This window comes from Pyrgilauda ruficollis, unplaced genomic scaffold (assembly GCF_017590135.1).
Source record: "Pyrgilauda ruficollis isolate IOZ18807 unplaced genomic scaffold, ASM1759013v1 scaffold30, whole genome shotgun sequence".
In the NCBI taxonomy this organism is placed as follows: Eukaryota; Metazoa; Chordata; class Aves; order Passeriformes; family Passeridae; genus Pyrgilauda; species Pyrgilauda ruficollis.
In genome coordinates, this window is record NW_024524378.1 from 7,956,075 (window position 1) to 7,978,766 (window position 22,692).

Genomic DNA, 22,692 nt, shown 5'->3' on the forward strand with positions numbered 1-22,692 from the left:
TTTCTGCTATAGGAAGCACAAAACAAAAAGAAGCTCTAACAGCTCACATACCTATGGACTGACATCCCCCTTGCCCCTCTCCCATGCCCAGAGTCTGGTAAGGCAAAGAGGGCTCCGTTTGGGAAAGAATTACTGTTACCTCCAGCAGCCTCTAGAGCAGGCTGGGGGTGTATCCGTGGGGAAAGTTGCCATGGCTTTTTTGCAATGCTGCACTCGGGCATTGTTGGACAAAGAACAGCACCGTTTGTGTCACCTGGACTGGTGCAGGCTTGTACCTCACCAGCTTGGGAATGCAAGGAGAACAGATCCAAGCATGCCTGTCTCTATAGATACACTGTATGGGACATAGTTTCCCTCCTAGATATGGGCCAGGTACTAGGCTATAATTTGTTCTTCCCGCTCACTACTATCTCCCTCCTCACCTCCAGTACCCTGTACTGTTTAGCTGCTATTACAAAGCTTCTCTTCCACCTCCTGTGGCCACTCACCACTGGAGAATGGAAATTTGAGACAGGGGCTTGCCAGGAATTGTTCCACTGTGGCAACTGCACTTCAAAAGAGACTGATGTACTGTCACTGTCCCCAAAAGATAGGGAGGGTCTGTGCAAGAAGTGTTATTTCCATCAACGTGTAAAAAAAAAAAACCAACAAACAAACCAGTATTTTCTGCTTTCTGTTTTGTTTGGAGACTATGCACTTGAGGAGTAAACTCAACTTCCCTTCTAAGGGAACTCTGAGATCCAGGGTGTCTTTTAGGCTGTGTGAAGGATTCTCAGAGAATTCAACTCAACCCTCTGTGATTCAGTTCTCTGCCAGTAAAAAAGGGTTAGTGATCCTTACACTATCTGCTCTCCCCAAAACACAGCTCTACAGGCTCAAATTGAAATATCTTTTTGGAATTTGACAGAAAGGGTTTTGTATTTGTGCACATACATCCTTATTGACACTACATTCAGTATAGACTTGATGATATGATTGTCATCAAGTCTATACTGAAATATTTCTACTAAAGAAATCCAACCTAAATTCGTAAAGTTCAAGCTCTTTCTCTTTCATTATAAATGCAATTTCACTCTGAATTGAGAACAGTTGATTTCCACTGCACCTATAAACACTTCCAATCTGCATGTGGAGCTTGATACTGATGCATTATGGAGAATGCTAACAGGTTTGAACAAATGCTAATGAATGCTACAGAAAGGCAACTTCAAACTTGAAGCAAAACATTTGTTTCTGGCAAGGAAACATTTGAAAGCACTAGGAATGTGGTCACATTTTTGTCTTCCGCTGAGCAGAAATCTTAAGTTTTCCAATTACTTCCTACCTATAATTACAGCTCCCTGGCTACAGCAAAAATGGATTTTATAGCATAATTTGCTGCTAGGAATGGAGTCTGAGCTATATAGTGGGCACTTTTCCTATTCAGATACTAAACTCTGGCCATTTGTGTCTATGCAACAAGCAGAAATTAGGACCCACAAAAACAATTGCAGATCCAGGTCTGCTGGGATACAGTGCAGGGCTGTATGACTGGCATACAGAGCAAACCACGTCCAATTTAACCCTTGCCCATTCCATCAACAGAAAACCAGACATTTTAAAAGTATTAAAATTCAGAACTTTGTTAAATAATAAACGCAAAGTACCATAAAAATAGGAGCATTTTCTGTATGCATAATTTTCTTTTTTTTTAACAATATACTTTTGAAATGTTCGAGATTAATTATGTATTTTCTGCTATTTGTGTTTGAATCCTGAAGGATTTTGATGCTCTGTAAACAAGGGGGCTTTGCTCCAGTCCATGGAAAGCTGAGTCCCCAGGTCTCATGCCCTTCAGGGAAGGTTAAGGTTCCAACAGCTATTGATACTCCCTTTCACCTTAGCAAAAACACTGCATTATTTTGATTAACAACAAAAAGACTGAAGTGAGCTTTTGTCTATAGTAAACACTACTGTGGATCTAAGCCTGTGACCACGCTCAAATCTACAGTGCCAGGATCATCCCAAATGCTACGCATATGCTGCAGCCACTCAACTGAAAATACTGATGAATGAGCATTAAGTATTCATCATTTCATTTACACGTAGCCAAACAGAGCAAGCCAATGACGATTTTACCGTGAGTCCTGTGGGAACGGGAGAAGCTGCCATGAGCCTGGTGCCCTGCTGCCAGCCCCTCCTGCGCTGCCCTCACCGCGGCACGCACCGTCACAGGCGCCCCAGATCCTCACCCAGAAAAGACCATTCCCACCTCCACGCTCTCCTGACGGCTCCCAAGGCCTGAGCCTCCCAGACAGGGTCACTAATCCAAAGTGCCAGCCCAGCTCCCAGTTTGCCTGAGCCAGACAGCAGCCCCAGAGCTGGGGCTTCTCTGATGGCTGGAGGGCAAAGCAGTCTGCAGCGAGGCAGCAGCCTTCCCTTACCCATGACGTGTACTCTTTCATTTGGTGCTGGTTGCTGTGGGAACCGCTGGCATGGCCCCTCCAGAAGCAGTCCTGACAGAGCTGGTAATTGTGACACTGCTGGCAGCGGTAGCGAAACCCCATCATGCTCTCGCTGTGGCAGTAGGAACACTCGACGGGGTGGAAGACTGTGAGGGAGAAAGAAATGGTGAGCCAAAAAAACAAAACAAAGAAACACTCAGAAAAAGTTTATGGACAAACCCCAAACTGAAGGGTGTTCCCTTCTTTGTTTAAAGCAATCTGCAGCGTTGGATGCTGCTGACAGCTCTGACCTGAGAAAATACAGCAACCCATGCTAAGCCACGGGCAACACTTCCTACATTGGGCACCGAACCCTTCTTCCCTTCTGAGCTGGTATCCGTACCTCCTGCTCACAGCAGCAAAAAATGTGTGTGTTCAGTGTTCAGTGTCTAACAGAATACATGACAGAGTACAGAGGAGGGCCATGAAGATAAGGGCTCTCCTATGAAGACAGGCTGAGAGAGTTGTTCAGCCTGGAGAAGAGAAAGCTCCAGGGAGTCCTCAGAGCAGCCTTCCAGTACCTAAAGGGGATACAGGAGAGCTGGAGAGGGACTTTTGCCAAGGGCATGTAGGGATAGGACAAGGGGGAATGGGTTCACTGAAAGAAGGTAGGTTTAGATTAGGTATTAGCAAGAAAATCTCTACAGTGAGGATGACGAAGCACTGGATTGCATTGTCTGAATAAGTTGTGGATGACCCATCCCTGGAAGTGATGAAGGCCAGATTGGATGAGGATTTGAGCAACCTGGTCTAGTGGAAGATGTCCCTGCTGGGGAGTTGGAATTGCTTGATCTTTAAGGTCCCTTTCAATCCACATTATTCTATGACAAAGGAAATTTGTATGTGGGAAAATCCACTGCAGCTGCACCACTGGGAGAAGGTGAATGTTTTGTTGTGCTTTAAGCAGCTGAAGTGAGGCATCTTGAAGGAAAAGTCAAACTTAGCTACATGACTACTGAAAGGATGAAAGTGTACTTAGACATGTTATTGTCTCTTAAATACAAGTGGTGTCATTTAGGTACCTATATATGGGGTTGAACACATAGCTTTGAATGCCCAGGTTTGTAAAGCTGGCTTTTGGAGGAACCTGTTCTCTGTTCAGAAGCAGACAGTGACAAGGAGGCAAGTCACTGAGGACGCTAAAGCACCAACTGAGATATCTGGAAGCACCTTCTGGGCAATACTTCTATTTCTGTTCCTCTTTCCTCACTACAGCATGTACCAAATTTACCACAGGGTACTGAACATCCCCTTGTTCCCAGGCACCCTCTGCCTTTCTGTCATAAGGCTCAGTCTGGGAAAATTTGGATCAATGCTGAATGTGTCAGGGGTTTAACTCCTTTGCCAGAGTTTCGCAGCAGGAAGGGTTTCTGCTCTATGCTAGGAAACACTGTGAAGCTGGTGAGGGACAGGGATGGATGACAAGAGCTTGAGGAAGGTGGGATAGATAGCTTGCTCTGTAGCCAAAAAGGTGCCTTTCAGTGGAAGAGGGATTTGTTGGGCACAAGAACACATACAACTTTTCCTCCTTTTCCTTTTATCACCAAAAATGGATGCACACCATCCACAGGGAACTTCCTTTTCAGAGGATATGGTCTGGCAGTGTAGACTTAGGAGTAGATCCTTCCTAGGGACCTTTTGGCTGGTGTTTTGCACTGCACTGACATCTCCTGCCAGAAATACTGCATGAACGGAAACTGCCAAGCTGCTTCCTCTGCTGCCATATGTCATAGCTAATAAAAGTTGTGGTCTTGATAGTTTACCAAATATAAGTGTGTGAATGGATGAAGTCCTATTGCTCTTTGCTTATCCAGAGCACGGGAGGAGACATGATAAGGTTAACTTCCTGAGCGCAGCAAAATTGAAGCCATGTTCCTGGCTGAATGACCAACAGCCTTCTTCAAATATTTTACCAGTCACTGTAAAAATAGCACATGGAATCAATGAACCCAGTACAGTAGCTTTTACAAAACCATCTACAGAGTGTGAAAATCATCACACTAAAGTTTATTCTTGTAACTGTGTTTTGGCAGAGCCTCTTTACTTACCATTTTCAACATTTGCCAGTCGATGCAGAAGTGGTAACCACACTAGACACTGTGGCGGGGGATCAGACATGAGAGTATCCAAGAAAGTGTTTAATGTGACTTTTTTCTGCTCAAACAAGCAAACAAACATGCACAAAAAAAAAATCAGTAATTAGACATCTCAAAATTATTTTATCTTGTATCTACAGAAACACTTGGGAATATAAGTTTCAAACACTGTTTGCCTGTAGCCCTGATTTACTAAAAAGAGCAAGTGATACTAGCAAAGCTTTTCCAGACTATTTTTAGTTGGTACAATGATACAACTGATGACTAGAAGTCATTCTCACAAGGCTGGGTTGAAGACACTTAGCTCCCACTCACTTCCAGACTCTTTTCTAGATTCACTGCCTGAAGACGCTTTGTGGTTAAGGGTGGTATTCAACTCATGTTCTCATCTGTTTTGAATATGGTGTGACAAGTACAAGTGCATGTGGGCTATCACTGTGTATGACCAATTTTCGAATGAAAAGTCACTGCTGACGGTACTCGAAAAAAGAAAATGAGAAAAAATACTGGCAAGGGAGTACAAATTTGAAAGAAATATAGAATAAGGAGAGATCAGCACAGGCAATTTGTTACCGTAATTTAAGAAACTTTGCTTGTCTAAGGAGCAATGGCAACTAGCTATGTGTGAGCTCTGATTGTGGGATGTCAAGATTGCATATGCTCAGGGACTGCAATTGCTCCTAAACTCTTCACGACTAAGCACTCAGAGATCTATGCCCCTTTAAATTTCAAAGTGATTTAAACTCTAAGATATCCCTGTTGATTTTAAAAATGCAATTTAGGGCCTTAAATTTCTTAGGTGTCTGGAAAAAGTAATCACAAATCTTAGTTCATTTGTTTTTTCAATCAGCAACTGAGCCTTCCTTAAATAAAATTTAAGATGCAAAAATATCAAGCCCTGCTGAGAATATATGTAGATATATTTTATAGACATACATATTTAAGTAGTATCCCCATATCCAAAGGGATGGCTAAATTTTCATATCTGATTGCATAAGCTGCTGCTTTAACTTGCTAAAGAACTATGGTTACCCCATGAGAAAGCTAAGCAGCACTTATGCAGTGACATGTATCATCTCTGCAGGTTGTGGAATTCTTTTCAGAGCGGAGATTTCCAGATGGAGTATCTGTGCTCCATTTATACACAATTACCACCAGATTTAAATAAAAACATTACTTCTCTTATACACTGAGTGATCAATGGAAAACATCTCACACTACAACACTCTCAGGGATAAAACACTGCAAGATATTTGGAAAGATATAACGATGTTTGTCCATAGGAGAAAATACCTCAGGCTACTGTGAAAATGGGCTTGATTCTTTAATGAACAGAAATAGCCAGAATATGATCTCTAAATCTCACTGGAATACTACCTTTCCCCACAATAACTGCAGTGTGAAAGTCCAGTCAAACACTACCACCTGCTTGTTGTCTGAATTATCCTCCCAGCCATGGAGAGCAGATAACCCCTTCCCAAATAGGCATCCTATGCTGTAAGCATCATCTTAGAAAAAAGGATCTTTCTTTTGGAGATGTGGATTTCTTTTTTCTGCTGTGGATGCTCGGCACAGCTTTGCTGACCAATGCTGCCAGCAAATGTCTGTGCTGTCTGCAGCAGAACTTGAGGGCACAGGGGAAAAAAAAGGTGGAAGGAAGCCCAGGAAAAGAAGGGACCTCCAGTGCCCCATACTGCAGAGCTGAGTAGCCTTAGATCTTCCCTCTGCTCTTGAAGGGATACACACAACCAACCAGTTTATTAAGCAAATAGATAAGGAGACAAGAAAAGCTCTTCCACAATGCAGTGGGCTTTTTGAAAGCTGCTATAATTTTAAAATCTGATTGGCACCAAATAAGGCAACTTAGCTTCAATGACAGCTTTATTGCCAAACTGCTCTGGTGATCACTGATTTTATGGATTAGAGAAAAAAGCAGTGTCCCTTAAAAGGACACCGTCAGAGCCATTTCCATACATTTTCCTCTTGCAATTTTCTTTCAGCTGCTGAGAAAGTTTAAACCAAAAGCTGTTTTCTAAATATACACTACACACAGATGGAGTCTAGGTTTGTGGAATAACACTTAGACAAGTGCTAAGAAAATGAAGTTAGTGTCTATCTTTTTAGTTTGGGATTTTTTTAAAGTGTTTTTTACAATAATAACAATACTGTTTAGTACAAATACAGTGTAACATCAGATCAATCCTACCTATGGGGGAAAGTGGTGATCATAAAACATCTTTTTGAGCCACAGATTTGTATTCTGCAACATTAAGTCACTTGCTGTAGCATTTCTATCCCACAAATTTGCTGATGAGGAAACACTGCTGTTTCTACTTTGAACAGACATTCAATCTAGCAGTAGCTCACAGGCAGAGGAAAATACGTGGTGGGATCAAGCAAACCAGTAGAATTGGGAATAATAAAACATTTCTGCAAAAGGAAAAATCCTTTCAGATGTAAACTGAATGGATTTGACACCATGACCAGATAATTCTCAGAATTTTTTATTTCCCTGAAATTGAAGAATCTCTAGATATCAGGGGGTTGAAAGGCTTCTGGTAAGCAAAAGTGACCCATTGTGAGAACGAGTGAGAGTGCCAAACTTATTCCAAGCTATCAACTTCTGATAATGCTACATTCAATACAAGACAGAGAAAGAATGACTTGTGTGTGACTAAGACTGTAAATACCATTTATCATGGTGTCATAAAGATCTCAATTCCATTTCAAAACTCTGGTTCATCCCTAGTGAGAATGTAATGAGAACTACATTAAGTCAATTTAAGTGAAATATCAGACTAGATTTACAAGAGTACTTGGCTGCCTCCAGATGCAAAACAGCAGTTTTGTAAACCTGCTATCTGCCTACATCAGTCAGAGACTTAACTCTTATTAGCTCTAAGTGGAGCTTGTAAACAAAACCATCTAATACCTGCTTGAAGATGTTGTTTCTAAAGGTACCTTAATGCATCTGGTCCACTCAGCTGGATGCAATCTCAAAGCAAGTGCCATTTCTGATGGCTACTGAGATAAAAATTGAGGACTGAATTACATTTTCTCAGGAAAAGAAATTCCTTTTTTCATCTATAATAACAGCATGTCCAACATGCAAAGCTTGAATGCCCTGTTGCCATGCAAGAGCATTCTTTCATTATTTTAACACAAAACGACCAGAAGTCACTTCAACATGTAAATTCTTCAACATTAGTTGAAGTGCTGTTCTAAGTCTCCCCCTATGAAACAAGACTAGGTTCACATATGCAAACATTACCATTTAAAATGAATTGGGAGATGACTCAATAAATGAATTTCAACATCTCCTTTTGGTTGACTGGAGTACCTATTGATTAGTGATGAAACTGAGAGAATACAAAAAATGAGACTCTCTTTTGCATGAAAATTACACTATTCCTGCTCCATTGAACTTACTTGTTCAGCAGTATTCAGTTAGCAAATGAAAGGATAAAGAGAAGGAAAATACAACTTTATTTCTAACATTGTCCCAGTTTCAGCATATTCCCTTAACTACATATTTATGGAATTATACAGTGTGATGTGTGGCAAGAGCCAGGGGAATTCTCTCAGCTCAGAGGGGTGATTGAGACCCTGTGTGTCTTCATTTACCTGTTGTGAGAAACAGGATTTTGCTGACTGCTCTGTGTAACCAAACGAAGGCCCCTCGAAGACAGCGGTGGGCAGCTTGAGAACCTCGCGCAGAAACATGTCGTACCTGCCATAAACCATCACCCCGCTGGAGTCAGAAATCATGGAGAAAATATCTGAGGGGGGAAAAGAGAAGGAAAGATCACAGCAGCTTCAGTGTGAACTACACATTTGCTCTGAGTTCAGTATCATCTCATTTGAAAGAGAAATAGTAAATGTGTTTGGCTTATAGAAACCTCAGTTACTACTGCATCTTTATTTCTCACCTCTTTCAATAGAAAACAAGAAGAACTATTTGCATATTAAGAACTAGCTGATTTTAATACTAAAATATTCCTGATTTGTTTTTGTTTGTGTGTGGTCATTTTTAAGCAAAGTCTGATGCATGGCATGAGGCAGTAATTTAATCAGATAAGAAGGCTCTGATTTGACAAGATACGCTACATCAGCTTTTTGCCTACTGCCAGTTTACCATGTCAAATCAAAATCTTGACAATGGGTTCATTAAGTCAGTTATTGTCTTGGACAAAGCAATGAAGGTCTTGCCAATGCATTATTTTTCACTCTTCTCTCTTTCTTATGTATAAAAATATCACACTTTTATTATTGCAGTGATGACAGTTTGTCAGCCCTTACTTCTCCGTTTGTTTAAAATTATCCTCTGCTTAGCAGGAGATCTCTGACTAAGGAACATTTATTGTTTTTCAGGCTGTCATGTCAGCTGCTTCTTTTCCAGGAACCTGGATGGGAAATTCTGACAACAGGATTCTGGGACTGCTGACCCAAAAAATCATCACTGTACTTCAGCCCTCCACTGGATGGACCCAGTTCCTATTCTTAAAGCAGCTTAGGGAACAAATGATGTTCAATTTATAATTTATAACTTTAGTTCAGTCTGTATTCGAGTTTCTACATAGAAATAATACATTAGAAAATGGCACCAGATCTGGAAGACTGAATCAGCACCTGGATTTCTACTTGTCTACTCTAAACAACTCTAATTTGCAAACTCAGTTTTCTTGAGCTCAGGTACAAGGCTCAGCAGAAATGGAAGTTTTTTGGTGAAAAGTCTGGAAAATGGTATTCTAGACCTGAGCTACAGATCTCGTTTCACTAAACAGAAAGTCTTCCATTGCAGCTGCAAGTAAATGATGCCTTTGCTATTGGGAACTGGAATCCTATGAAATGAGCACCTGTTCACCACATGGCATAAGAATGCCTTATGGAAGAAAAGATAAATAGTACATAAATATATTGGTCTTCTATGTGTGAAAAGACATTGACATTACTAAAAATAATCAGAAGAAATTATTAAATTATGCTTTATAATGTTGTGGCACTTATTTGTATTCAGAATTCAATAACCCCAATGGAAAAAGAAAATCCACCAAAAAGAACCTCAATGTATGCAATTTGTCTTTAAAAACCTCAGTGTGAGGTTCAACCAAACATTTAGTGGGATTTACTTAGAGATATACATAGGGCAACTCCCAAACCCAGCCAAGAAACGGTAGTTTATCCGAATTCCCTGTTTTCTACTTGTACTGCTACTTCTTCAACAATAACAACTTTTAACAGGTAAAAAAGATCACTTACACCTTAATTTGTCCATGATTTTTCCTCCACAAAGGGTTGCCAAGGCCATTTTGACAGCAAAAACAGAAATTTTACCATGTCCTTCCCTGTTCAAAAGTAGAAAGTAGACATATTTTACATGTGCATTTTATGAGAATCTGTTCAATTAAAATGCATATTTTTGATATCACTTACTGTAATGCACAATATATGTGGATTGACATACAGAGAAATAAGTTCTTTAAAAACAAAGTTTATTTTGTGGAAACACACAACAGTACACTGCTCTGTAAAGATCTCAGAGCAGATTTATTAGGTATCAAGCTCAGTATTAAACTGTTTATCGCATTATACACTACAGTGATAATTATTACTGCTATTTGTGATACAGCAGCACTGGGAGACACCTATGACACTCATGGTTTCCTTATCCTAAGTGCTTTGGGAATTTCTTGGACCCAGAAGATTTCAAGTAAGTGAAAAAATCAGCACAGGGAGCAAAAGTGAAAAAGCACACAGGGCTCACATCATCGCACAAACTTTATCTGTACCTGTCAGTAGGTCCTGACAATTGCCTTTGAAATGATACACCTGACCCCCATGAAACTTGAAGAAGGACTTTGCTGAAAAATGGGGAATATGCCTGCATCCAGAATGAGTGAAGGACATATGTTGAGATATGGAGAAGAGTTTTGTCCCTGGTTTATTCAAGGGGTGGCTGTACCTGGCTCTCTACTTTCAATTTACAATGCATAAATGCTAATAAACCCCAAATTCACCCAAGAGTTTGTCCTGGGGCAAAAAGCCACACTGCAAACTCTTCCCCCAGCTGTCTTGAAGCATGCAATGGCTTAACTTTATTATTTCCTCTCACTATCCTCACTCTCCTTTTACAGCCATGATGGTTTCCAATGATCACCTGCCATCACAGAAAACCTGGTTTATCTGAGCTGCATAAGTAAAACATGACCTCACACACTGCATGGCACACTTAGCCCCTAAAACACCTATCAGCCAGTTTAGTGTTCAGCCCCTTTCCAACTATGAGAATAAACACGCTCTCCTAAGTTCATCTGCTTCTTAATGTTAATCTCTTGACATCCAAATGATGAAATGCGGTTTTTCTTGGAATTTTCTGAATCTTAGTGTAAGGCAGCAGGAGTCCAGAGCTGCAGAGGAGCAAGTTCTATCCATCACCCCAATTCCTTGGCATTACTTCACAGCTTCCCACACGAATTAATGATATTAATTAATGACATCAGTGAGGACATGTCATCATGCTTTAAAAAAGAGACAACCAATATTTGTGGGATTAGCAAAATGGCAATCACATTTCCTTCTAACTTCTGACAGGATTCATGATGTGGCTAGATAATGAAGTTTTGTGTAAGTTTTTGGAAATTGAGTTTCTGTGATTTTCAGTCTACTCTACCAGGGAACACAAGGTTTATAAGGGATTTCCTGTTTCATGTGTATAATCACATCCTATATAAGATGGTCTAACTGCACTGGCAATAGCAGTACATAGAAATTTAGACCATCAATATTTCTAAAATTACTCTGTTCATTTTCACTCACAATTTTAAGGAAGAAAATTGCATCTAATCAGAACTAAAGATTAACTGATTCTGGAATGACTTGAAGCCTGTGACTGTGCCTCTTTCTCTGCTAATCCCAAGCCAGACTAATGCAGTAACATGTAACATGTACATGTAAGACACACATGAATGGTATACTCACATCTGTACATTGATGCATGCTACATGCTTCACTGCTAGGTTCATTAAATCACTCAGACTTTAGAAAATGAGTCAGTTCCCTAAGCCTGACTAGCTAATAATACTTAAAGTTCATTGAATTACATTTAGTTCTATGTCACTGTAACCCATAATTCTAAATATAAATTCTAATTATCCTTTCCACTTATTTACAATTCTTCTTTTTGCTAGACAATCAACTAGAAATACAAGCAAAAAGTAACGAATTCACTATGTCAGTATTTAAGAAAGAAATATTTACTGTGTTCTTTAATGCTGACTTTTGTGCACTTTTTCATTACATGAGTTCCCTTTGACTGGCTTCATAAGATTAAAATCACAGCATAGAAATTTCTAGGTTTCTGTACTTCCATTCTTTGTTGATTGGATTTTGATTTGTGTAAACCAGACTTAGCACTGTTATGGCTGAGAATGTGGTCCTTTTGTATTCTTTTTGTGCATGCTGCCCTTTAGACCCTTAGGAATTTTTCTGCACTGTTTCATCATGAGGTTTCCATCTGCCTTTAAAAGAGCTGTTATATTAAAAAAAAAAAATAAAAGCTAAGTAGAAGCAATGGCATTATTAAGAAGCAATGGAAGATTTAGAGATTAAAAAAATGTGGAAGTGCTTCAGATTTAGATTATTTTTCCCAGGAGGACATTTACTAATAGGATTATATTTTTGCATGGCAGACACAACAACTTGGCTTCAGCTTTCCACCCTAGAGCCATTGGCTTTTCCCATTTTCTCATACTCAAACGGTTATGGAAGAGAGGAACAGAAAAGAAAAGATATTATTTATCTCTTCAATCTCTCCATTTGAGTTGATTAGTTTTGACACTGCATTTTCTATCGGTCATTTGTATTCCTAAAAGCATCACAAAAGCCAGCATAAACCCAATTTGCCCTCCAAATATATATATGTGTGTGTGTGTGTGTGTGCATGTACACACGTGCTATTTACATACATATGCCTGATGAACAGACAGGGTAATGGGGCCTAAGACTTGCCAATATCATTTGCATATCCAGAAGTGCCCTAAGCTGTGTCTAAGCACTACAGATGACCCTGACTGGCAGCACTGGGGCCTCACAGGGTTTGCTGTGCAAAAGCAAATGCTGAAGCAGTGGCTCATAGCAGCAGGAAGATCTTGGGAGAAGTCAGCGTTTCCTGAAAGCAGCTTTGGGCTGGCTAATGCAAACAGAAATAAATTTTACTAGGGGAAACAGGAGAGGACAGCAAATATTTTGATTTTATATTGCACCTCTCTTACTGAGGTTACTCTTCAGCAAGAAGCATAAATGATGTTAAAAGCAAACCTTGAAGCTGATGTGCACATAACAATAGAGGACGGAGTACCTAGGAGAGGGAATAATGGCCAGGGTTGAAGGTTATCTCCTGCTGCTGGGGAAAAAAGGTCAAAAAATTATACATGCTTTTAGACACCAGAGCAGGGAAACCCAACAGACTGCCTGACAAAATCCACAGACCATACAAGGCTGAGTCCAGCTCCAGGGCCTGATTTTGCCTATTGGCTCACCAAGGAGAGCGGTACCAAATAGATGACACTGTCATTTGTCAGGTTCACTAGCAACACCCATACTGAGACAGCCAGAGGGTGGGGAAAGCCATCAAGAAATAGCATCACATCTTTAGAAACAGCATATGTGCTCTATGAAAAGGACATTGAGAAAATACCATCTTTCTCACTAATGAGGTTGAAGTGGTGCTCCCCTAATAGTTTAAGGTATCTTTTGCAAAAGTCACAAAAGTTCTTCAGTTATTGGTTACTACCCACCATAATCAAGGCAGTCAATTCTGAAATGTCAGATGCTGTAATTACAAATTCCTGTTTTCACAACGAGGTTTAGAGATGAAATTTTATTGACATTTAGCAAGATTATTTCATGTAGGAGAGCAAAATGCATAACGTTCAAATTTCTGAAATGCATTTTTTTTGCTGGACTTCTTTTGTAAATGCCTCTGTGGCTTTCAATGAGAAAGGTGGAGAAGAGAGGGAATTAAACACTTTACTGCTCTGAACAGATGAATGAGCAAGAAGTTGTATTTCCAAAATGGATATTGATCATCTTTATGTACTGAATCAGTACAATACAAATGTTCATTTGATTAAACAAGGGCACGAATATTTCCTCATTTCTCTGTAGAAGTCAAGCTCCCCCCAGCCAGGCAGGGTCTGTTTCATAGCCCAGGGCCCACAGCTCCATTCATAGGACAATGTACCTCAAGGAAAAGAGAAAATCTATTTCTTATCAGTTAAACTTTGCAGCAGGAATAGCTGGAGATGATCTAGCACAGAATATTTCACACTCCGTTTAAAGTGAGTTTTTTGGAGCACAACTCGACTAAATGAGGCTGACATTCCACCCTGCTGCCTAGGCTTTGACACCAGCCTGGGAGGAATTTTTCAGAGAGGTTTGTACTCATCAACTTTTTACATAGTACTTGGTGTAAGGAAATGAAGGAAGTATGCTATTGTTTCATAAAGCCAGTTAATCACCTTAGGCCTTGAAGCAAAAGCTACTGCCTAATTTTACATGTGGTTAAAAACATAGATCAGGCATGTTTCTGTCTAGATTTTTTTACAGTCTGACTACCTCATTCTGCTCACTGGTTTTGGACTGTCAGGGTCATCTACCACACGATGCTGACTTCCACACAATTATGTGGAGAAGTATTTCCATTTGTAAATTCTGAATTTGTTGGCTGGCAGTTTTATAAGGTTGTACTTTAGTTTACTTTTAGCAGCATGAAGGAACATCCCATTCAGTCTCACATGAAATTCTATACACTATAATTTTTCCTCACTTTTTCTCCTTTCAGGATTGAGCAGCAGAGAAATATCTGTGGGCCCAATGAATTCCCAAGGCCGTAAAAAACCCACAAAAAAATGGGATGTAAGCTCAGCACCAGCAGTGGCTAAGTTGGCCCACATGCTATGGCAGTACACTGTGGTTCCTTTTGTGTTTTGCTAGCCAAGTTTTAACTTCTGAGAAGACATCTGTATTGCAGACCTAAGGAAACACTCCTTGCCAGAAGACAGAGAAACCTGCCAGGTTTTCAGCAGGCTATAAAAGAAGGAAGAGGCTCTGTTTAAAGTTTGGAGGACCTTCAGCCAGTACGGTACACAAAGAGCAACATATATATTAACTAGACCTAAATAAATGAGACAGTGGCAGGCTTATTAGACTTTAAAACATGAAATAACTTGTCCCTTGTGGTCCTTTCATATATGATAGGTTGCAGACTCCATTTCTTCACCTTCTTTGGATTCCAAATGAGACATGAAAAACTGCACCACCTTCTCAGGACCTGCAGCACCTTGCACTTGGCCTTGCTGAACCTCATGAGGAGATTCCCATGGGCCCACTTCTCCAGCTTGCTGAGTCCCTCTGGATAGCATGCAAACCATTGCTTCTCTCTGAACATGAGACCACAAGAAAAGACCTTGCTCCTCCTTCCACCAACTTCTAACTTTCAGCAGAAAACGACCTTTCTGCTGCTCTAGAGAGGAGAGAAAGGAGCAACATGGGAAGCAGAGACACCAGCTCTGTTTAGACCCAAGCAGCTCTCACACTGTCCCTGTGACATGTAGAGCCACCTTCCTCCCTCTGTTTCCCAGAAACCAGGAAACCTGAACCACCAGTGGTTGTTAAACCAATATCCAACACAAAACTTCAATTATATGAGTCATATTAAAGCGTAGGGCACATTTTGAGAATCAGATGCTTAATTGGTGTATCTTTATTTGTGACAGTTCTCTAGACTTCCACCACAGTACAGAGAGACCTAGCTGACACTTATCTCCATGAAACTTACTTATCTCAGGTTGCACACGAACCTTATCTACTAAGTTTGCTGTATTTAATATGGAATGATAGGCAGCTAGTACCTATCTCTGACCTCAGAGCTGGGACCCTCTTCCTAGGGATTCCTTGGGGGTCTCTGCCCTTCTGGGAAGTGCACCCCATGCACTACACTCAGAGGCAGCACAAGAGACCGAGCTGCTGCTTGACAAATAGAGTGAAAGTCACAGCTTCCTTACCCTGGGGGGGCCTGATGGGAGCTCAGAAACAGATCATGAACCACAGCACATGGGGTGTTTTCAGGCAAAGCAAACCTTTCCCCCTGAAAAACATTCTCTGATTCCCTCCAGGGGACTGAATTCCTCTACTCCATTATGCTGCAAATAGCTGTGCTGTGTAGCTGAGATCTTTGTCCCTTTCCAGTGAGCTACAAACCAAGCACAGTATCACAGGTCTTGCTGCCACAGACCACGGTCTTTCCATATGTTTGCCAGCCAGGAAGCAGCTTACTTGTGGCATGCAGCAATAAATGCATCTGGTCATTTCCAGCATCCTTTAGTGTGCTTGTCACAGCCACAATGGTACGAATTAAAATGCCCGTTCCTTCTTTTATTGCCCTTGAGGGGAGGAAAACATTCCTGAACGCTATGATTTCACAATGGATTGGCTTTTCTTCCTCTCAGAGGGGCAGGAGGAGAGGTTGAGTGCAGCCTTCTCATGTGGAACACCTACTTTTTCTCCCCGTTGCCATGGTGACTGAGCCACTGGCTGGTCTGGCACTGAGAGGTGCTCAATGACACCCGGTACCAGGGCAGTGAGAGAGAGGACTGGGAAGAGAGAGGGGAGGCATCCTTATTTTAATGTTTAATGGCCAGTGTTTTCTGCTGATGAATTTTCAAAAAATAAGCCATGAAGTGACAACATCTGCACCTGTCAGACTCAACTGCTGTTCTCCAATAACTCAGTTTTGAGGACTGCAAATATTGCAGTACAGGTTGCCAACTATGCATTCAGAAATTGCAATAGATATATAATAGATATACAAAGAATTAATGTAAGTGGTTTGCTCTATCTAAAACTTGTTCTTTTTGTAATATGAGTCCCATGCAGTAATAAACAACATGAATTTCATCACCTCCAGGTCTTTAATCCTATTTCTGTCATGGTCTCAAAATCATGCTGCACTGGCATGAGCCAGAAAAAAAATATTGCTTACAGCTGCATGAACTTGCAGGGAAATGAGCTCTTTCAAAATAATGAGCTATTAACCCATGGCACTGCTGCAGAGGCATTGCAGTGGTGTCAGCCACTGGTGTGTCAATAAACAACAAGCCAAATTAGAAGCGCATGTGAATTTGTTTCTGTAGATAATTCTTCTTTGATATAAACTGGAACAAGTCTGAGTAGCTGGATGAAAACACAGTTGTGCTGAATTTGGCTCGAAAGAAAGGAAAGCAGAGGCCCTTAATTTAGGTTATCTCCCTAGTTAGCACTATTCACATGCTCATTATGTGGGACAGAATTGAGCCTGCTGAATTGATTTCAAGAGATATTTCTGGAGGAAGTAAAATCCTTTCAGCAGTTCGGAGAGGAGGGAGGAAAGGCAGACTTACGGATCAAAGGCAGCTAGCAGGAAGTTGAGCAGCAAGCTGATGGACTGCTCCACGTTGATCTGGTGGGTCGTTGGCATCCGTTTGTTGAGCTGGTAGAAGATGGTTGAAATCACAGCTTCCAGGCGAGCCACGTTCAGTTCGATGCTGGGGTCCAGGTTGTTCAGGGCATTCTCCCGCAAGGCTTCGATCACATTCCAGATGTCCACCAGGTGCACTAGGGGACAGGACAGAAAGACTCAGATGGCAAAACGTGCTCCTGAAAGCAACTAAGAAAAAGAGTCACCTCTGCCCATGGAGTGTGGAATAACGCAACCATGTACAACATGCTTCATGAATAATTAAATGAATTAATGCGTTTTCTACCACCCTATATTGAATCTGGTGGAGGAACGAGCAAATAAAATTAAAATCCATTAATAAGCAAACAATATATTGATATTACTAGTTGTAATGAGTACAACCTCAGCTTGGGAAATCATTCCTCATTGTAAAAAGTATTCAAATAAAAGTGTATTTTACAGAAATCACTGAAAGGTAAACATATGCTAACTGTTTTTCTGAACCATGCCTTTATGAATCCCTATTCAGAAATTACTCTTAGATATTAATTTGCATAGCAGATGGGCTTTTCAGAAGATCCTACGAATACTAAGTGCTTATCACATACTGATATTTTGAAAATTCTTTTCAGCAATTTGTGTGGAAAGCAAAATATTTTACAGAAACAGAATTGTAATTGAGTCAGGGTACATTTAAACAAATAACACATAATGAAGTGATCTGAAAGTCATATTTTATGTCTTCTAAATATATTTGCCAAATGATTTGTTAAATCTCTCTCTCTGATGAAGTCCTGGTCTAAGCTGAATTTGATGGGGCCTGTTTTTACCTACAAGAACAGCTTAAAGGACAATCTCTGCTCACCCTTCATATTGTACCCAAACAGAAATCTCGTTTGCAGAGCACTGTCATTGTGCAGTATGACTGGCTTGCCATGGATTGTCATTTCCAGAAGAGGCGCACTGTGCCAAAAATAAAGAAACCCCTACAGTAATTTAAAAACTGGATTTAGTTCAAAACTGAACTCAAAGGTTCATCCCCCTATCTTAAGTATTACCTACTGTCCTACTAAAGTGTCAATAAAAAACAATTCAGGAGGCTCAGGGGGCAAATTTTCTTTTTTTCACCAGACAAACTACTGCACAGTTCTCATTACACAGCATGGTGATATGTTTTATGATGTATCAAAAACCACCTGTATGTGGAAGGAGATCCTTGTTTTTGTAGATAGAGAAACTTAATTATAATCCTCGTATTTTTATTTGATTGGTTTGCAGGTGCTGTCTCAGACTGCAATGTGACATGACGGTCTGATGGCAGGGAAATGTAAGCTGATAGCAGATGGATGATGAAACGAGATACAGTCATTCTACTTAGTCTAAAATTTTGCCCTATGACTGGGTTTCCCTTCTTTTGCCTCAGGAATAAACAGCCTCCAACACCCTGCTAGCACATGTGTAAGCCCAAAGAGGAAGATACTCCATACCGATGAGTGGTAGCAGTAGCAGCAATTACTTTAGGTACTAGACAAAGCACTTTTCCACTTCTTGCTGTTCCCTAGCAAGTAACTGTGAAAACCTACAAGATACAGATCCATTGTGACACCAAAGTATTTATTTTATCTTTGTATTTATTTTATTCTTTTAATCTCTGTATTAAAAGGAAACCTCTATAGGCAAACTTGTATGCTGGCAGGTTGTGTTCAAAATGTTACCCTAAATTAAGCTGATGTTTGCATGGTCAGGTTTTAGTAGCAGCGGGCTACAGGGGTGGCTTCTGTGAGAAGCTGCCAGAAGTTTCCCCATGTTTGGCAGAGCCAGTGTCAGCTGGCTCCAGGATGGACCCACTGCTGGCCAAGTCTGCACCATCCAGAAATAGTGGCAATGCCTCTGGGATAACCTATGTAGGAAGAATTAAAAAAAGGTTTTGCACAGTTGTAATTAATGCCAAAGAATAGCAGGGTGAGAATATGTGAAAACAACAACTGCAGACACCAAGGTCAGTGGAAAAGAAGAGGGAGAAGGCTCCAGGCACCAGAGCTGAGGTTCCCCTGCAGCCCATGGTGCAGCCCATGGTGATGCAGCTGTGCCCCTGCAGCCCATGGATGTCCAGGGGGATGCAGAGATCCACCTGCAGTGCCTTGAGGAGCTCACACCAGAGCAGGTGGATGCCTCAGAGGAAGCTATGAGCCTGTGGGAGTCCCGTGCTGGAGAAGGCAGGGATCTGCAAACCTATGGAGAGAGGAACCCATGATGGAGCAGTGGCCTCATAGGACTTGTGACTCTGTGGGGGACCCATGCTGGAGCAGTCTGTCCTTGAAGGACTGCGTCCAGTGAAAGAGTGACTCGTGCTGCAGCAGTTTGTAGAGAAACGTTGTCCACAGGATGGAGAAGTTCATGGAGAACTGTCTCCTGTGGGAGGAAGCCCAGGTTGGAGCAGGGGAAGGACTCCTCTCCCTGAGCAGCAGCAGCAGAAACAACCTCTAATGAACTGGCCATAATCCCCCTTCTCTGTCTCCCTGTGCCACTGAGGTGGAGGAGGGAAGGTAGGGGAAAGGTGTTTTTTAACATTTTATTTTATTTCTCATTATCCTGCTCTGATTTTGTTAGTAATACATTCAATTCATATCTCTAGTTAGAATCTATTTAGCTTGTGATTTTATTTGGTGGGTGATCTCTCTCTGTCCTTATCTCAACCCTTTGTTATATTTTCTTCTCCTTGACCAGCTGCAGAGGGGAGTGATATAGATGCTTTGGTGGGTGTCTGGCATAAAACCAGAGTCAACCCACTACAGCTGGGTGGGTGGAGTACACAAACTCTGAACTCTTCTGTTTGTTTTCTGGCTGGTAGAAGAGCAACTTCCCCATAAAAAAATCTGGCATAGGTCTCAGATCCTTTTAATGCAGTCACTCCCATTCCTACTCAAACAGTTTTCACTGTCACAGAAGTAATCTGGATAAATGGAAGATGAACGATCTCCAGGAAGACAGCTGGCACGTAATAACTGACCCTTTCTGGGCAGCTTCTCCACATGGCTCAGAGGCCAGAGAATGGAGAAAGTCATCAGAAAGCAGGCCATTTTCTGGTCCAGGAGAGAGGGATTAATGAGCATTCCACCACGTAAGGCAGCCAAGGAAAGTACCAGAAATACAGAGCAACATGCCAGATGATGCAGGAACATGCTGGACCATGTGCATGTATTTTGAGGTGGTGTTACAACGGAAGGACAGGCAGAAAGCAAAAGGTGAAGCGGGATGTTTCCCTCATGGTCCATAGCCATACAGGCTGTCGCTGGCCATGGGGGCTGTCTCTGGTCATTCAGACCAAGCAGATGAAGAGGGTGCTTCCACCAGCAGTTTCACCATGTTGGCTTCTGGCTATGTTTGCAAATCATCAAACATGAACTACAGAAAGATAACAATGTGAGAAGTTACCAGGCATAACAAATTGCAAAAGAAAGAGTAATGCCACATGTAGACACTCACCTCGACTTGAGGCTACAATAACAAGAGAGCAATCCAAGAAATGGGACAAACGGGGGTATCAGCACTACAGACCAAGGCAGATACTAGGACAACCTTATTATAAATACTGAATAAGGATGTAAAATCAGCAACATTAGAGGTGGTGGGAAAAGAATACAGGCTGTTTATCTGGGAGTGCATGAGTGTGGTAGCAGAAAAAAGCATGAGAGTGGAAAAGGGCAATTTGAAGGGTAAGATATCATGTCATCAGAACTGCTGGGGTACCTTTCAAGCAGCCTGTCCAGGAATAGTTTTGACCATACATGCACACTTCTGCAGTCATTGGAAACTGTGATGGGTTCCCTAACCTCAATAAAAGGTTACCCAGGGAGGAAGAACCCGATACCCAGACTCCCTACCAGTGAAAATTTCATGCTGTAATTAAATTTTAACTGCTGTAGCCTAGTAGTGGAAAATTCTTGAATATGGAGGAAAAAAGCTGGCACTATGAATAAGGCTGAAACGGGAGTTGGTGTCTTTATTCTTCACACGATCTAGTACGGATACTGTGTAGCTGTCAGATTTTAATGTGGCGTTTTTTGTTGTTTTGTTTTCCTACTTATATTATATTTCTCATAACATAGTCATATCCAGAGTTAGTTTTGATGATGGTCTTGGGAAAGAAAATGTCCAGAGGCTAGCAGACATGGGACTACTAACACTGGTATACTAAACACATCTGAGAGAAAATTACTCGTTTTATTGTTAACTCTAACCTGAAAGACTCATAAGCTCTCCTGATGTTCATTGGTATGCCAGAAAGGTAGGGCATAAGACTAAGAAAATGACTTATTGGAAATTACACTGCTGTAAGAGTTCCCTACCCACTATGAAATATTAGTCTCAAGAAACTGCTGTGTATTTGTGCAATAAATAATTTTACTCGGGCTTTTCTTCTTTTCTCCAGAAACATTTTGGTTCCACTTGAAGCTGAATAAACAACAATCATACCGCACTATTTTATTTTGCATTTTATTAATTAATCGTACATATATCTAAGAGGCTGGAAAGCAGTATTTCCTGGAGGAGGAGATGGAAGATGGACATGAGCCAGACATTTAACAAGAACTACTGATTTTGAAAATGCCTGCTCAAATGTCTAGCTCAAAACCACAAGGACATTTTGTTAGGCTGCTGTACAGATGACTGAAGTCTCTGACCTTTACTCAAGTCAGTTGTTACGGACAAGAATCATGCAGCTAAATTAAATGTAAAAACCTAAGTATCTACTTTTGACTGGTGACCAGGGATCCCTCTCATGTCAGTGAAAGAAAAAAGCAACTTAAAGCATCTGTTGGGAGACAGGTGGGATGAGCAGTGCTTTGAATCTGCCTATATTTCTTCACTGTCTACAGACAAAGCCTAAAGGACCATGTTTGCATGAGACACGTAACCTCGTAGCTGGTAAAGTTAATTGAGCTGAATCCTACACCTTCCTCCTTAAACATTAAGAAAAGATGTCTTTTCTAGTCTAACTACTACAAGACCTAGAGTAATTCAGGTTTTACAGAAAATATGAATAATAAATACTTCAATCTGTATGAACAACTACCAGATCGTGTCATAGTCACTACTTTTTACATTGCATTGCTTGACCTTGTGCAGATTACATCCAGGTGTAGTGCCCTACTGATCACCATGAATTCTATTATTTTTTTTTTTTACTCATACAGTAAGCAAACTTTTATGTATTATATCATGCTGCCAAGTCAAACTGTCAGTATTGGCAAAAGGGAAGTAAAACACAGGACTTTGCAAGCTTCACTCATTTGTACTAATAGAAATTGATGCCTACAGCTAATGTGGTATCTGTATTCTGTGCAATGTAATAACAGAATGTCAACCTTGCAAACTTCGCATAAGCTTACATTCCTCATCTTCTCTTCTATCCTTTTTCCATAATACCTGTTATGCTCATTTATTTATTTATCCATCCCTGAGACTGTTTTAATCCCACTGAAGAAGGCTTATCTCCTCTGTTTGCACAACACGTAGTGCAATAAACCCCAAATCTGATTTCTACATGCTACATGATGCTAACAAGAAGAGTTTGCAGAGTAACAAAGTAGCATTTAAATGCAGGAGAGCTTTC

General features: G+C 40.9%; 1 protein-coding gene across 10 annotated transcripts in view; it reads right to left on the reverse strand.

The window, feature by feature from the left end:
- The window catches only part of DTNA (dystrobrevin alpha), a 221,230-nt gene that overhangs the window by 50,419 nt on the left and 148,119 nt on the right, over positions 1–22,692 (reverse strand). For all 10 annotated transcript variants that reach the window (XM_041473811.1, XM_041473813.1, XM_041473814.1 and 7 more), the window contains 5 exons: positions 17,017–17,230; positions 9,839–9,924; positions 8,204–8,358; positions 4,532–4,637; positions 2,424–2,590 (listed from right to left, as the gene is read on the reverse strand). In XM_041473811.1, coding sequence (XP_041329745.1) covers positions 2,424–2,590; positions 4,532–4,637; positions 8,204–8,358; positions 9,839–9,924; positions 17,017–17,230 — 728 coding nt within the window. The remainder of the gene's footprint in view (positions 1–2,423; positions 2,591–4,531; positions 4,638–8,203; positions 8,359–9,838; positions 9,925–17,016; positions 17,231–22,692) is intronic.